The sequence below is a fragment of the Orbicella faveolata genome, unplaced genomic scaffold, assembly GCF_042242905.1.
Source record: "Orbicella faveolata isolate gen_17 unplaced genomic scaffold, um_ofav_v1 contig_3, whole genome shotgun sequence".
Taxonomy (NCBI): domain Eukaryota; kingdom Metazoa; phylum Cnidaria; class Anthozoa; order Scleractinia; family Merulinidae; genus Orbicella; species Orbicella faveolata.
The window spans coordinates 18,613,284-18,629,971 of NW_028301558.1; the positions used below are offsets into that span (position 1 = coordinate 18,613,284).

General features: G+C 37.4%; 1 protein-coding gene across 1 annotated transcript; it reads right to left on the reverse strand.

Moving 5' to 3' along the window:
- Positions 1 to 958: 958 nt before the first annotated feature.
- Positions 959 to 12,477, reverse strand: LOC110057453 (PC3-like endoprotease variant B). Its single transcript, XM_020764039.2, has 5 exons — positions 11,905 to 12,477; positions 7,992 to 8,217; positions 6,728 to 6,966; positions 6,064 to 6,369; positions 959 to 4,469 (listed from the first exon to the last, which is right to left on the reverse strand). Exons 1-5 carry the CDS (start codon positions 12,284 to 12,286, stop codon positions 3,364 to 3,366), a joined length of 2,259 nt encoding a protein of 752 aa, XP_020619698.2. The 5' UTR covers positions 12,287 to 12,477; the 3' UTR covers positions 959 to 3,363.
- Between the last annotated feature and the right edge of the window lie 4,211 nt (positions 12,478 to 16,688).

Genomic DNA, 16,688 nt, shown 5'->3' on the forward strand with positions numbered 1-16,688 from the left:
TAGTAATACGGGAATGTCTTTGGAAAATCATCCAGATATGTATTCCAGGTATTATTTTACGTAACAACAAAGCCATCTTTGAATAGTCTGAAAAAATTGATGGTTAAATGGTTATTGTCTATTGTTTTTTTGTTGTTGTTGTTGTTTTCAGTCAATAACAATCGATGTTATTGACAACAGGAATTATCGATTGTCAGTGATTTTTGTCAAATATCAATAGCGATCAATAATTCGTTTTCTACGAGTTCAATTGTTATTGAAAATCGATATCAACCGATAGCAATCATAAATTGATATTGATTGAATCAATTTATTTCCGATATCGATTTTTATTGATTGAGTACGTCTGGTTGTGTGGGAAGATACTTCACCTCCAGTCATGCTCCAGTTGTTTTCCATACAAATCCTTGTATTTTGAAAGTTTTTAAATGGTCATAAAATCTTTGCCTTTCCGTTTGAGCTAACAATTTTCCATTCTTCCTTATATTTTATCCCTCTTTCTACCTCCAATTGTTGTATGCCAGTAGCTTCCTTTGGTAGGTTTCTGGAGGGCAAAACTTCCTTGCGTCCATACATACAAACCCTTCTTATTTCTGCAATAATCAAATTGTCATTAAATCTTAACCTTTTTAAGTCTGAAAATTCGTGTTAAAACAATAATGCTCTTTCCAGTTCTGAAAATCATTTGGCTGTAGATAAAAGTTTAGAAATTATTGGTCATTTGACCAACTGTTGCAAAAGGCTTATTAGGGGTAGTTAATGGTCGCAGAATTTCAGTCGAATTTCAAGGGTCCCCCCATCTCAAAGTGTTCTGTGACGTCCTGAAGTTTCAATTTCCTTTGCAAGAGAGTTGTAAGCTTGCAAAGGTGAGGTTATTCTCGTCATCTAGCAAAGTATTTGATTAACCCTACAACACCTCAGCCTGAAGTTGCATACTGTGATCAACTGTGAACAGATCTCTTTTAATTCTTGTTTATTAAGTTTTGATGAGTGTCAGATTACTTTTACAGTGTTAAGTTTTAAATAAAAGACAAAAAACACCATCTTACCAAGATGAAAAATTTGAATACATAATTTATACATATTAAAACTGCTAGTATCAAAATCCAGATTGCATAGGACAAAATTAATAATAAATTTGGCATTTACGTATTTATTAAACTGCTATTTTAATGATAATAAAACCTCTACAATTACACCTCCAACAAAGTGTGGAGAATTGGTGCTCCATTAAATATAAAATAACACGATCTATAAAAAAAACAGTCTAGCAAAAATTATGCGCAATACAGTTGAATGGGCCATGCTTTGTTGCATGGTGCTTGAAATAATTTTATATTACAATTATAATGGCAGGGATGCAATGTCCAGCAAGTACTCAGATATAAAAGTGAATGGGAGATGCAAATGAAACCAAATCATCAGACCCAAAAAAGGTTCCATCAGGGTAAACAAGACCCAAAAAACCTCTGAAGCCCCTGAACTCGACTCCCAAATCATCCTTTCTTTATCGGCTTGAAAACAAAATCAAGACAGTTCTGCTAAAATGGAAAGTCTTATCGACATCCTGGTCATTTGCATGTGGTTTGCACCTGTCCAGGACGTCTTTATATGAAAATGACACAACAGTGTTTGCAAGCAAAATGAGAAGATCTCCAAAAAGGTCCAGACCAAAAACTTTCACCCCAAGAAAGGTACGTCCACAGATCCCATATTTCAAAGCCCCAAAAATTTCTTTAAACCTCCCAATCAATTATACTTGAGAATCATCTTAGGATGCAGTGAAAATCATAATCAAAGTCTTTGAATCTGGATGGAAATTAGAAAACACATAATTTTCAAGGTTGTTCTTGCTACCAGTACATGCACCTACTTCTCCAATAATCATTATGGTTTCCCCACTTAACATAATATGTTTACCTTTTTTACGTATAAAACTATACAAAAAAATGTAATGTCCAATATTTTCACAATGTAAGCTATCATTTCCATCATTCAGTATCACAAAGAAGTGAAGGTGGTGATGTTCTAAAACTTGGATAATCAAGCTGTATCATTCCCCATGCAAAGCAAGTCGTGTCTGATAGCCCTGGCTACTGGATTTCACAGTCAGGCTAGCTAATGGATTCTGTCCTTTACTGAATTACATTTGCATTATTACCAGTATTTTTTCAAAAAAGCTATATGTAGGAAGCTACAACGAAAATTATTCATCTGAAACCTACAATGTATAACAAATCTAGCAGGGTATTTACAAAGCCAATATTTTTTACTTATTCCAGAGGTCAACAACATTAGTCTTTGAGGCAATCATTGTCAAGTACTGTAAAGATAGACCTGTAGCGCTTCAGTTTGGAAAGGAACAATTTTACAGACATTAATTTGCAAAGGTCCACAGCACAGGTTACTCCTCAAGGGTAAATGTGAAATTAAAAGAAAGATATCTTTAAAAAAGTGGCAATGGATGATAGAAAAACCTGTTACTTTTTAACTTTTTGGAGCAATCCCTCCCCCCTCAACAATACCTGTATACTGAAAGAATTTTTAACAGTAACATTTGGAAAGAATGGTCACAAGGAACATCATAGAAGTAAAATTCTGAAGCGATAATTTGTTTCATTGGTTTTGTCACAATATACATGTAACAATGATATTAACCATTTGAAGTGCAAAATCAGTGTTCTCAACCACTGTATAAAAAAAGAAATCACATAATTGCAAAAAATGTTATGTACAGCCAAAATAAATGTAACTACAATAATGTCATAAAAGATTAAGTCTATTCTTATTTTTGGTTTCAGAGAAGCAACAACATTGACCACAAACATCAATCTGAGAGAGGTTTTAACTTGACTTAAACTGTCCCCAAATTTGGGTTTCACTCCCAATCTCAATAATGAAATATTCAAAGAATGTGGTACTTCTGTTGAACTCTGTAAGAGAAGGTAGTGTGCGTGACTATTCAAAGCAAAGATGTTAAGCAGTAAAGTGGAACCATGTTATCTTGACCTAGGCTATGATGAACTGCACCTATCTCAAATATAACACGATCATGCACTTTTCTTTTTCAATCTCAAACCCTGCTTTTTAGAACTATTCTATGCTTCCCTAAAGAATTCAAGATAGCAAAGTCAACCATACTATCCCTGTAGTATTCAAAGCTAAAATTCAAAGCTGAAATTGATTCTTGTTTTTTTCAGTTTGAACTTTGGAAGTCATGGGAGTGAAAAAGTCAACAGAAGCTGAATCTACTCTCAATTTCCCTGACAGTGTGGTTGAATTACTTTTGACTTTCATTCCCTTGCTAAGTACACTGTAACACAATTCAGCTGCTATACAATAATTTGCAATAAAACTAGAAAACTACATTTGTATGTTTCCAAGTCCTTTTAAGTTCTGATTATTCACCTCCGGTGTCACAGAGACTGGCCAATAGCCAACATTTGTTTGGGAGGTTGATCGGCTGTGCTTGGCAATCTTATCGGGATTTGCCCAGCAAACTTTGCGACTTATTTTAAAGTGCCACACAATCAACACAGCAGTTAAAATGACAGCTACAAGAATGAAGATGATGAGCAACTTCATGAATGTAGATATACCCTCTTGATGTAAAGTAACATCTTTGGTGGGTGCAGAAGTACCAAGCTCCTCATCCTCTTCAAGTGCAAACGTTAAACTCTTGCGGCATTCCTTTGTTTCTTGATTTACTTCATCATCAGGGTTGCACAGTGGCAAACATTCACCACCATCACAATGACAATACATTGAACAGTTGGGGCAAAATTTGTTGAAAGGTTCTTGGCATCCTTTCTTGCAATTCTTGCTACACAGTTCAGAGTCAGCTGGAGTGATATTACGGTGGTCTTCACAAGTACCATAAAGCCTAATGGACCACTTTTTAAACTCTCCCATTACACCCTTGGTATCAGTAACCTCTATCTTCCAGGTTCCCACTGGGTTTTCACCCCAGCTAAACACAGTCATGAAGGGCCAGTTTTGGAAGCCATCGCTTGAATAATCCCTATCCCTAGGAGCCAAGAGCTCCGACCGAGTACCAGCGGGTGATGTTAAAACAATTCGCAATGATCCCCGGGATTTATGATTCAGCGTGACATACACTCTTACATGTTCAAGTTTCATAACACAGTTTGTCTTTCCTGCACAACCGGTGCTGACAATCGAAGATGTCAAAGTCCCTCGAGCAGGAATTTTCAGGTTGTCAGTATGATCTCGCTCTCGGCACATGTGCTGCTCAGTAGCAGTTTTCCAGCTGGGAGAAGTAGCAGCTGTTACCAGAGCAGCAGTGTCTAGAACCCCAAAACCATACTTGTGGTTAACATTGTGCCCAGCACCATTTTTCTGCCAACCTTTGTCTGTGCGATCAGTCATTTGTGAGGTGTTGACTACAAGATGCTGCAGATCCCTCCAGCTTAGTTTTGGATTAGCTTCCAGCACCAAGGCAAATATACCTGAAATGAAAAGAATGCAACTTTGATTTACAATGTGTACAAGTTAAGGGAACAAAAATAAAATAGGACAGTAAATTAGCTTAAGACTTTTAAGCCCAAGCATTAAGCAACAACGGGTATACAAGCTGTTAAATAACTTCTCCCCTGGATGTAATGGACTGTAATTTTCAAGTCACAGATGGATGCATAATGTAAAAAGAAATTCCCACATAATTTAACCGTACTGTTAGACCCCCAAAATGATTTTTTTTGAATATAAAAATATGATAAATGGTTATATTGAGCTTTGTAACACAGGTAATATACTATAAACATCATACGTGAAGAGATTCAATCAATTTATGTCTTGAGATATGGTGCACTCCATGCCTTAAATTGCAATATCAAGGTTGTGTACAGAAGAAGAATCAGTTTACCAGCAAATGCAGTGCAAATGATAAATTTTATATTCTGACTTCTGAACTGCTGATTCTTAATCCAAAGCTGTTTCTTTATTTAAACTAAAGGCTGAGGATATCAGTGGATGCCTTGCTTTTCACAGTACAGAGCTTTGTTTGTAAGATATTAGAAATGTTTTGAAATTTGTGATGGCCTGGCCCTCTATGTTTAAAAAATATGATAGACTCAATATAGTTTGCACTATTTTTAATTTCAGGCACAACAAAAATTTAATCTTACAGTTCAAATTCCGCAGATGCAAGTACTGATATTGATAAAAAAAAACTGTTTGAAGCTGTTGTGTTAGAGTACTAATAGAGAATACTAACATCAGACCTTGTACATATATACAGACAAACATAATGCAGAAATTTCTCATTAGAGTTATAAAGAACACTGTGGTCACAAGAAACAAGCTGATGGCTTCTGTTTTTTTCTAACCACCAGTACATACTTTCCTATATTCTTTTGAGTAACTATTTTTAAGCTGTTTGTGTTCAAGCAAACATTTATTTTTCTAATATTGACAGCAATGATCAATATTACAATACGTTCACTTTCCAATTTGCTATATATTTACCGAGTAACACAATAAACTTGTGGCCAAATTTTGAAAATGTCACACTAGCTCAGAAATGGACTGCAATGAAAATGATGTACACTAAACTCTGAACTACAAGTACATGTACACTGGACTAATTGAATTCAAGACAAAATACAGAACTTTGTAAAGTCTCATCACATTTTTGGAAGAGTCCAGACCAGGAGCATAAACATAAGAACAGATCTTAGAAGAACAAATCCTATACACCTAGAAAAAGTATTTTATAGTCTTGTATCTACATGTATTCTTGCAAGAGTATTTCTTATATTCTGTGCAACCTATTGCTTATAAGTATGTTCTTTCCAATTTCTTTTCTCAATCCAGAAAATGTTCTACGTTACAGATAATGGAATGTGTTCTGGCTAGCCCTACTCCAGAGCATATTCCTGTATACTGTTCATCATACAAAGAATACCCCTCCTCCACCCACCCCTCAACTTGAAAGCATCACATACATATAGCAGATGCAGGTAAACATGGCTGATCTGTGAATTCTGAGAGAGAAAAACAGACCTGCATCATAACAGGGTAGACAGTTGGAGAGTGACAAACCTGCAGCCAAAGGAGCAGCGGCTGAAGTCCCTGTGTGGCTTTTTGTGCAAGAGTGATGTAAATCAGTTGTAACAATCTGCTTGTCTTGTCGGCCTTGCGTTTCGCCACTGCTGTAGGTAACAGCAAGAGTTGATGGACAAGGTTCAGCATACCACGGAGACTTGCCACGATCATTGACAGCACCGATAGACACAGTGAAAATGCTTGTGATATAACCATCACAGCTGCAATAGTCATCATAATGTCCACCATTACCTGTCGCCCAGACAAAGATGGCTCCTAGCCCACCACGTCCTTTTCTGATACCTGTTACAATACAAAAATTTTCTGAGTTAACAGCAGCTGATTTCGGATGATTGTCAAAATACTTTAACAAACGTAAACACATGTAATTGTAATTCTCCCAAAATTTTCAAGTGCTTTAATCCACAACACTGTACATAGACAAAATATTCACTATTTCTTTAAGAAAACACTGCAAGGAAAAGAACAGAAAATCACTTAGTAATTGAATGTGCATAATGATTTTCTTGGCCTCTGCCAGTATTACTGTCAGTACCTATTGTAAAATCTGTGTTTCTATCAATACAGTAGAATGGCCTTTGGCATGAACTTTATTAAAGTACATTGATTTTTTCTAGCAATAGAATTTTGATTTTGATACCTTCTCTAAAGGCTTTCTTGGCCATAGGGCCAGGGCCATCTACAGTACGGCCATCATCATCAGGACCCCAGCTGCTACTATAGATGTCAATGAAGTCTCTAGCCAGGCCTAACGACCACGCCTCAATGGCATCGGTGACATCACCATCGAGCATTCGCACACCTCCTATGCGCGAGTTATAGGCTACACCTACTCCACACATGTTGTTGTTGACACTGGCTGCGACTTCACCGGCGCATCTATCAGACAAGACAAGTCATTAGCATTTACTGTGATATTACTATGTCACAAGTATAAATTACATTGGTACAGAATGATACATGGCTGCACATACTGTAGATACGGAATGTCTCTTTGAGTGTCCACCTCAATATCTCAGCAGTGAGTGCAGCAAACGAGTGAGATATAAAGTTGAACAAGAGAACAGATATTCCATGTCTACAAGCAACCATATATTATTTTGTTTAAATTATACATACTGATAACATGTTTTTGATGATTTTCCGAAGATTTACCCAGATTCTCAAAAAATTGTCTGAAGGCCACACGAATGTTTCCGAACTTTTCCAAAGACTTTCATGAAAGGTCAGAAGATGTTTGAATCATAGCCCCCTACAAATTTAAGTGTCAAATATGACATCAGTGAATGGAAAATACGCCACCCGAGTCCCAGATGTGGTTTCATACAAGTTTTATGAGTGGTGTATTTTCCAGTAAAACACTTGTGTCTATATAATAGAGCATGATCTGTTGTAGTGTGACCTAACAGACTAGAAGAACCATTGGATATCCCAAGCACCAAATCCAGTCAATAGAGACACTGCAAGTGTCTTCCCTAGAGCACAATCATGTACTGTACATGCACAGTAATGTTGATGTCCTAAGTTTTTGGTCATTCTATTGTGGGAGTAGGAATGTGATCATGTACTGTACTGCTCAGTTGATCTCCCATTTTTCACGTACATGTAGCTGGTTTTACTGTGGAAGTAGGCAGCTGATTTAGCCGTCTTAGCTTTTTCTAAAAAACTCAAAGAATAGCCAAGCAGAGATATAGTTAACCAAATTTATCACCATCATCAAGTGGAGGGTGATTTTTGACAACATCTGACTATTTTGACAACCCTGACATGTGAGTGAAACAACTTTAAGAAGTACCTGAATTCTTACCACTCTATCCAGGACTCAATGCACTAACCAACAGGCTGCCATATTCAGACCTACAGTAAACACCGACTGTGAATAATTTATAGGAAAACGCAAATACCTTGTGCCGTGTTTGTTGAGGTTATCTCTGCTATAACGAGGCATTGGATCACTGTCATGACTATTAAAGTCCCAGCTAGCCTTTGCTTCATAATTGTTCCGAAGATCTGGATGAGTGTACTCAATACCATCATCTAAAATAGTTACCACAACACCACGCCCTGTGATGTTTTTACGCCATACTGGACCAACATTAATGTCAAATCCTCGTGGACCTATAGTTTGTCCTGCAGAAGATAGAGATACTGCAAATTTATTATTTGGTTTTAATTCACTAAGGAAAAATATGTTATGTACAGTGACATACTTATGTGCATCTTGTAAGTCACTTTGCACACACCAGTACAATGACCCTGTCTCAAGTGGCATAGAAAAAATTCTGTCTGGCATTGTAAAAACACAATGCATGTCTGGCTGTTATTCCAGCTCTTCCTGCCCACTTCAATTTCGGCGAAAACTATCATAGGAATTCACATTGCAGAAATGGATTAACAGGAGAACTTGATTGAAATGAAACAGAAATGGCCTGTGGCCAATCCTATGATCATTTTTACATTGCATGCCTTTATTCACGTGTTCTAAAATTCAAGGTTACAGAAAAATTGAGTTGTTCAAAGGAAGTGAAAGCCACAAGCCTTTAAAAAAATCAGTCATTTTTGTCTGTTATTTCAGTGATGTAAATTAAAATATCACAATACTATGTACTTAGATGCTTACACAAGATTTACTCCACAAACCTAATGTTTTATTACTACTTCAATCTTGTAATGTGAATGAACAAATGAACATCATTGAAAGAGCAAGACAGGAAGCATGAAATTTGAACTTCTGTTAATTTCTTTCGCATTTGATGGACTTAGGCATTACATTTTACATAACTTTAGCACAAGGAACAACTTTAATCCTTCTTAATTATTCAATTTAATCCAGTTTAAATCCAACAGCTCTGTGCGTGATGCTGCTCAGTATTGAAAACATTCTTGAAAGATAAGAGAATATTCTCTTATACACAAAAGGGCAAATATATTTATCATTGAAGCTACATTGTATTTGTCTACTGAATTAGAAATCAACATCAATGCAAATTGCTTGGTTAACATAACCAATCCTTACAACATCAATGAAAATTGCTTGTTTAACATAACCAATGCTTACAAATAATTGCTGTTACTTAAGAAACAAAGCTAGGATTGAAGTGGTCAATTGCATTGTTAGAACACAAACAGAACAGAAAGCCATGAAACTTCTCACTGTATTGACTGATGTTATCTCAAGGACCACTTATTTGCCCATGGCATGTGTACACATGTAAACATTTCACACATCATCCTGCAATATCACCTGAAAGTAATAATTAGCTGAAAAGAGCTGATAAGATGGAAGACCAAAAAACCCTTAGGACACACAAAAAAATATCCAGGAATTCCTTTTCTGAGTTCTCCAAACTGTTCTTTTTACTGGGTACCATTTTAAGATCAACCATCTGAATTGGGCATCAGATAAGAACTGTTCAGGGATTATGAGCAGCACAAATCTCAGAAACTGTCAAAATACGTACTGGCTAAAGCAATACATATTATATTTATTAACCACAGCAATTTCACCAGAAAGCAGTCGGTGCCAGAAAGAGACTTCAAACTCAAGGAGCAGGCGCCTTTTCCACGATATTTAACTGCCTGGTTATTTCAAGAAGTATTAAAAAACATGTAGCTGCATATAGCTCCCATTCCAGATTGCTTTTATTGACAGGCTATAGCTATGAAACCACAGTGATATTGTTTCACTGGTTGTCGTAAGGATTCACAGTTCAAGGCAAGCAAGATTTATCGTCAAGATCTAGCCAGTATGTGCCATCAAGAAGCAGTAACATAATAATAATGCCTTACAAGACACAAAAAAAATTCACTGAGAATCGAATATAATAATATAAAAAAAGAGCAGAATAATAGAGAAAAGAGGATTAAAATTTTTCATTGTGATAACAGTGACTTAGGTACTGTTAAATCGCTAACTTTACTTTTAATTCACTTGCATAATTTTTCCTTTTTCTACATGTGTTTTTCTTGTGTATTAGATCAGACTATGATGTAGCAAATTCCCTATCATAATATTGTGCTGTAGGCAAGATAGGTATTTAATACATGTTTACTAATAATCATAAAGGTAAACGGTTTATTCCATAGCCGCATGGATCTACAGATTAAGGGTACATGTAGCTCTATGATTGCAAAAATTAGTTCTCAGCCAAATAATAAATAAGGAAGGAATTCCACTACACAAATATGCCATGGCATACAAAAACAACCATACTTTGAAATGGATTAAGAAAATTCATACAGCACAATGCCTGCATGACTGATGTAAGCTGATAAATACGTCCTGAAGTTAAACAGCTGTTATCTGCCTGAAGACATCTGCTTATTGGAAAATGTTGCCTGTCACAAATAAGACAACATTAACCAACAAGTTATTATGGGGCTGCCAAAGAAAAACAATTATCCCAGAGCATTGATCCATATCTTCTCAGAACACCAGGGCATTAATTACTGCTAAAGTGCCATTACGAGCTTTCTAAAGAAAATGTGTGCATTCCTCAGAGAGGGACAAATTTGCACATAAAGGCACTTCAAACGAGCTACATTAAGGCTTTGCCAAATGAGGGACATAGATACCATACATGTATAACCACATCAAATTTCACCCTTGAGCCAAGGCCAGGGAAATCTTTAACAAAATTACCTCAAAAGAATTTTTGACATCATTGCTCACATCCTCTAATCCACTGATCACAACTGATTGACAGGACAGTCGTAAACAGAATAGCAAAATGTTACATTTTTTAGGTGAAAACTATATACCCAGCACTTCACTGGGAGAGAAAATTCATTTTCAAATGTGACAGAGCACAACATTTGACATTCAACTTAAATATATACAGCTGCATTCAAAAGTGAACTTTACATTGGTTTCGGTTTTTGTTTCGTTTTACAACAGCGCAGCTGACAGTAATAGGGAAAACACGAATAAAGATACTTCGCTATGTCGATAATTAAATGCTAACAACTCCCTTTGTGTTCTCGAGAGGTTGTGTGAATGTCTTTCCTTCAAGACAGATACCAGCAAAATCCAATCTCCGGTACGTAACTGCACAGCCTCGATAAGATAAAGAATCACAAGGACTGAAATTTGAAGCCACTGACAAAACGCCTGTAAAACACATTTGAATACATGTATGAAATGAAAATTGCGCTAACATCAATTCGTTCTGTAGAAAAGCTCGTACTAAAAAACAGGCAATATAGTAAACGACCGGATAACGACGTCAAAGTTTAAATAACAACTACATTAACTGCACAGGAAGCAGAATAAAATACTCGTGGAATTTTATGCTTCACCTCCTTTTATGTGGATTTTGATCGAAGATGACAGATTTTAAATTACACTCGCGGGATCGCACAAAATTTTTCGACAACTTACAAGCGAGTTCCACTTTTCAAACACTTGATATTCAGTGCTTTCCTGAATAAATGTTCAATTACTTGATTGAATAAGAGGCTGTACTAATTTCCAGTGTATTAGAAAGCTTAGAGTCGTCCCAAACGAAATGCGCTGCCTGATGTGAAGAAACAAAACGTAAGCTTACATCAATACTCGATAGCTAACGTGAAATTTTCACACAAAATAATTAACAATTTACTAATAGTCGATTTCTTCCCACAGAAGTGAATGACAAGGTTCTCTAATGCTTGATTTTTTTTTACTTTCGTGATCCTTCCCAACATAATTCTGTTGAATACTGCTCCAAAACAATACCCACACAGCAATATCCCAATCTAACTCCACCGTAAACTACGATAAGTCAACCTACATCCCTGCCAAAAATTACCAGAAAATTATAAATGTGGTTCGCTTACCTGAGTTGTTCAAATACCATTGATCTTTATAGTAAGGGTCTAAAAAATATCCCCGTTTAGTTCTTCTCAAAATCTTCTGCTGCAGAGCAAATTTTACATGAGGCTCACGCAAGAGATTGCCTGTGTGTTCCGCAGTATCCCGTCGAAAGCGGCGCCTTCCAAGAGTTTTGTGTTCAAGCAAATAGTGTCCGCTGAAGCCTGCAATCTCTCCTCTGTTTATAAAACCATTCCTCTCTGCTAAATCGTCGACAAATCGCTTTTCTCTCTCGACGTAGACCACCCATGAGTTGCCGTAAACATCTCTTCTACTTCTCGGCTTCAAGGCTACTGAGTTTAAAACAACACACGCTAAAAGTAGCCCTCCCTTGAAAGCAAAAGTCATTTTCTTGAAATACACGCAGTTATATGGCACTTTAGCAGCTTGTTTCTAAAGAGTCATGGTTGATTTGGTGATTTCTGATCGAGAAGAGACAACGAGAGTAATGGTTAGCTAAGCCTCTTCGGCATCAAGCGACAAATAAAATCCTGCGTTTAGTATGCACAAAGAAACCGTCCGCAGATTCGCGACACACTTCCCATGATTCTTGCCTGTCATCTGACACCCACGCACGCAATGCGACATGATATCGTCGACCACGCGTGAGTAATGCAAAACACGCGCGTGTTTTTTCAAAGCGTATAAAAAGCTGAGCATTTTCGTTTTAAAGATTTTAAGGTTGAATTATTGTGACTAAGCTCCACAACAAACGTGTAAATTAATTTTTCGTTTTTGAAGATTGTCAAAGTACGCTGAGTGACACAAATTAACAAACAAATGCGATTTCCTTTCATATTATTCGCGATGCTGTATTTCCTTCGCCGCGGCTCTCTCCACATCCGTCTTCCTAAAACCCGCTCGTCACCCCCGCCAAGCCCGACTCAAGAGAGATCCATGGGCACATAGTTCCAAGCATCAATTAATAGTTGCTCTTACTACTTTATTTATCTTTTTTCGGCGTGGAGAATAAAACGATCTTCATTTGGTTACACTTCCTCTTCTGATCACAAGTTCATCTCAGTTCAAAAGTACACCGACCGAACAAACAAACCGAAAGCGGTGGTATGATCCCAAGAGCGCACAAAACGGCGCTTTTTACAAAAACTAACATTCCAAACTCTTAGGGATGTGGCGGCCCACTTGATCCTTTGTGTGTGTTTGAATTTCGTGTCTCCACTGAACAAATAAACGGCATAACCCTTAAGTCGGCCGGTCGCTGTTCTTATGTGTAATAAACCCAAAATAAACAAGTCAGCGATATCTCTGGGCCTTAGGGAAGGTGCTAAGTGAGATATAAAAGCACGTTTGTTATATTTAATCAGATTTGCCGGTTTTGGAAAACGAGATACGTGCTTTTAACCCCGCCCAGAAGCGCAAGTTATAACTAAGCGGATAAAAATTAAATTCACGCGGTGTAACCGCCAAGTCCTGGTTTGTGTTTCGAAAGCTGGATCTGGAGCACCAGACTGGCGAGCCCAGCGGAGGAGAAACGGGCGTGGGCGGGACGCTCGCGGGTCCGTGTGTGATCCATGGGTACATCCCTGACTCTTTCTCGCGTGTTTTTACCCTTCGGGTCTTCATGTTGATATCACGCGTGGGACGAGGATACTAACCACCGAGTCCAGAGTTTAATGGTGTTGTCATGCTGAAAGGAATCAACTGATAATATACAGTGGTTTTTAATCCTCCCTTCAAAAGAGCGGCGCAAGGTTTTTTCTTACATTTTGTGTTTCCGTGCACGCTAAGCTCGATATCGCAAAATGGAGGCACGAGTCATCTGATAAGAAATTATCGCACGGCGAAGTAACAGTAATTAGTTCAGTCTTCAAACAGTTATTGGCTTGATCGAAGATCACTGCCCGAGGAATTTATAAATTGCTCTTCTTATCTTCCTCATCCAATGTTCTAATGAAAGTTGCGCGCAATACAATATTTCCTTAATGTGGACCAAATTCATTCCATAAAACTCAAACTAATGAGATCAGTGGAAAGCGAAAATAGCAGTTTTGGTGAATGTTATTAAGAGGAAGGGATTTGTACCTTTAAATAGACACTGATGAATTAAAAACATCCATCGACCCATGGCGCAATTTGTGATCGTCACAAGGTCAAGGCCGTGAGATTGCCGGCTAAATTCTATACCTCATTGGTAAGAGATGCTGATACGAACATGACAACCATATGCCTTTCGCATCCCTTTTGCCAAAATGTAACATTGTTCTGAGACCTTTTTGATTTGAAGACGGTATGAAAAGGTTTTCATTACCCCTAAAAATGTTTACGTTTTCCCTTTGAAATTTCTCCTGGGCCAGCGCGGGAGAGCTGTTAATTCAATTGTCTATTCAGTTGGGTTCCGATATATGCCTTTCTAATTGTGTTTGCGTTGACTAACTGTTCTTAATGCGCAGAGATTGAAATTGCTATTTCATCGTTATTCAAAGGGGCAAATAAAAATCACGATATTTTAACTACAACTTGAAGTCTTGCGCCTGCTCTTAAATTGAAGTGCCATGCTAAGACGTTTTGACCAATATCTATATTGTGCCTCGGGGTATCTGCTACAACGTTCTGGTAGTTAGTAAACAAGACTGACCCAGCTATTTATATTTCCCATCAGAGTAAAGGTAGACTTCCTACACACAGCTGGGAAGCTGAACCGAAATGATAACCCACACGGGCGCATCTTACACAAAACTCTCTTGAAGGGAGTTATTCGATGAGGCGATAATTTTGCAGCTCGCAAGAAATATTGCGCATTCATAAAAATAGGACTGAAAAGATATTAAAACTGGCTGAAGGAACTGTCTCTATGTTAAAAACAGGAAAGTTTATTTTTGTCTTTGGAGTTTTGATTCGGTTACATGTTACCTTGACGTGGTTTACCAATCTGTTTTCTAAATGAATCAACGCTGCTGAACTTGATTTAACCAAATTTATTTAGCACCAATGTTGCTGAAACTTGGTACGATAAGAAATAATTGACAATACAGGTTTCAATACAGAATAACAGAGAAAACCTGAACGCAGTGCCTGAACGCTACATTGTTCTGGGCCATAATATTTACTCCAGACTTTGTTGAAAAGTTCGTCGGCAGAAAACGAACGTTAGCTTTTTTTGTGACCTACATGGATCTGTGAGCCTATCTTGTAAAATAGAACCCCGAAGAACAACAGGCGTAAAGCGACAGAGCTACACTTTATCACATGCAGTTAAACTTTTCAACGTTTTAAATAAGACAGCCACATTTATTTTCTCCCTACTCCCTTTATTCAATTATGGTCAATTACGGGTTCCAGATCTTAGATTATCTAGGAAGATTTGAATTTTCTAAATTCTAAACAGATTTATTTCAGCACTGATTGTAAGTTTGAATTGTAAAGCTGTTTCGCGTTATCCCTCTCTGGAAATCCCAGAGATGTTTTGATTTCATTTTCATACCCGGAAATCAGCGCTAATTTCCGCGTCTAAAAAGGAATAAAATAAAGATACAGGAGAAGCAAGATCTTTGCCATCACTTTCAAGCCTGATTGGACTAGATTATTTCATTTCACTTTGAAAAAAAAATGTCGAAAATGTAAAGGGAATTAAGGGTGTATTTTGCTTAAACTCAATAACCATGAGAGGGCAGCTTGTCGAGATTGGTTAATTGGCATAGATTATTTCAGTTTGAAAAAATTCGTCGAGGATGTGAAAGAAATTATTATAATTAAGTTCGGATGGGCGACCTGTATCTCAAAATGACACGAAACGATTGGTCAGCGGCTTCCGAACCACGCGAGAAAGTTATTGGTCCGTAACGTCAAACGTCATCGTGAAAATGTTACGTCCTGATACAGTCCAGTTCTAGATATCAGTGATACGAATCTTAAAAAAAAAAAAAAAAAACACTTTGTTGCGATATGGTTGGTACGCAATTAGTCCTTTGTTGTGGAGATGAAATGTTCTTAAGTTGGTTGCTAGGTTCAGCTCAACTTGCTATCTCTCTCACACACACACATAAATAAATCAACGGCTTTAAAATTATTTTGAAAACTCTTCAATATCTCAAAAATATACAAGCAACATCAAGAAAACCAATAATGCCGATGGAACAATCTCTGTAAGTTCTGGTGCTCTCGAACTTCGGACGACAGTCGCTATGCCCCGCTATCAAACAGCCGAAATTTCCAATTTTCTAATTCCACTGATTTATTTGGTTATGAGAATCACAACACAACTGACTAAAATTTGGGCAGATTATTTTTTGCCGCCTGCTCTACTGTTTGCAAGGTTTCTATTGCTTGCCCGTAAACATATTTTGCCCGACTAGTTTTCGTTTGGTGGTGTCCGCAGGTTCTCTGTGGGTTTTCAATCAGATAACTTCACTGGAACAACAGGGAGTCAGTATGTCGTAATGATGTTTTCTGTGCAATCAGCACGTGAAGCAATGACAATTGAAGGCTTCAGTGGTACAGTTGACTCACCGATAAAGTGAACTGTACTTGAGGCTCAGGGAATGCGAATAGGCTCTTCATGGTTAAAATTGGCAGCTGGACTGTTTCGTCGCTGAGGGGTCTTAAAGATAGAAGTATTTATAAATACTTTGTTCACACCAGAGTACTCTTGCAGTGATCTACAGAACGTGTATTCAGCTGTGTTTGTTACATCAGTTGTGTGTTGCGACTTGTATTTGTTTTTGGTTCGAAATAACTTGGATTTTACTACAAATCTCGTCCGATGACAGATCGACGTAACAAGAGTAAGCTG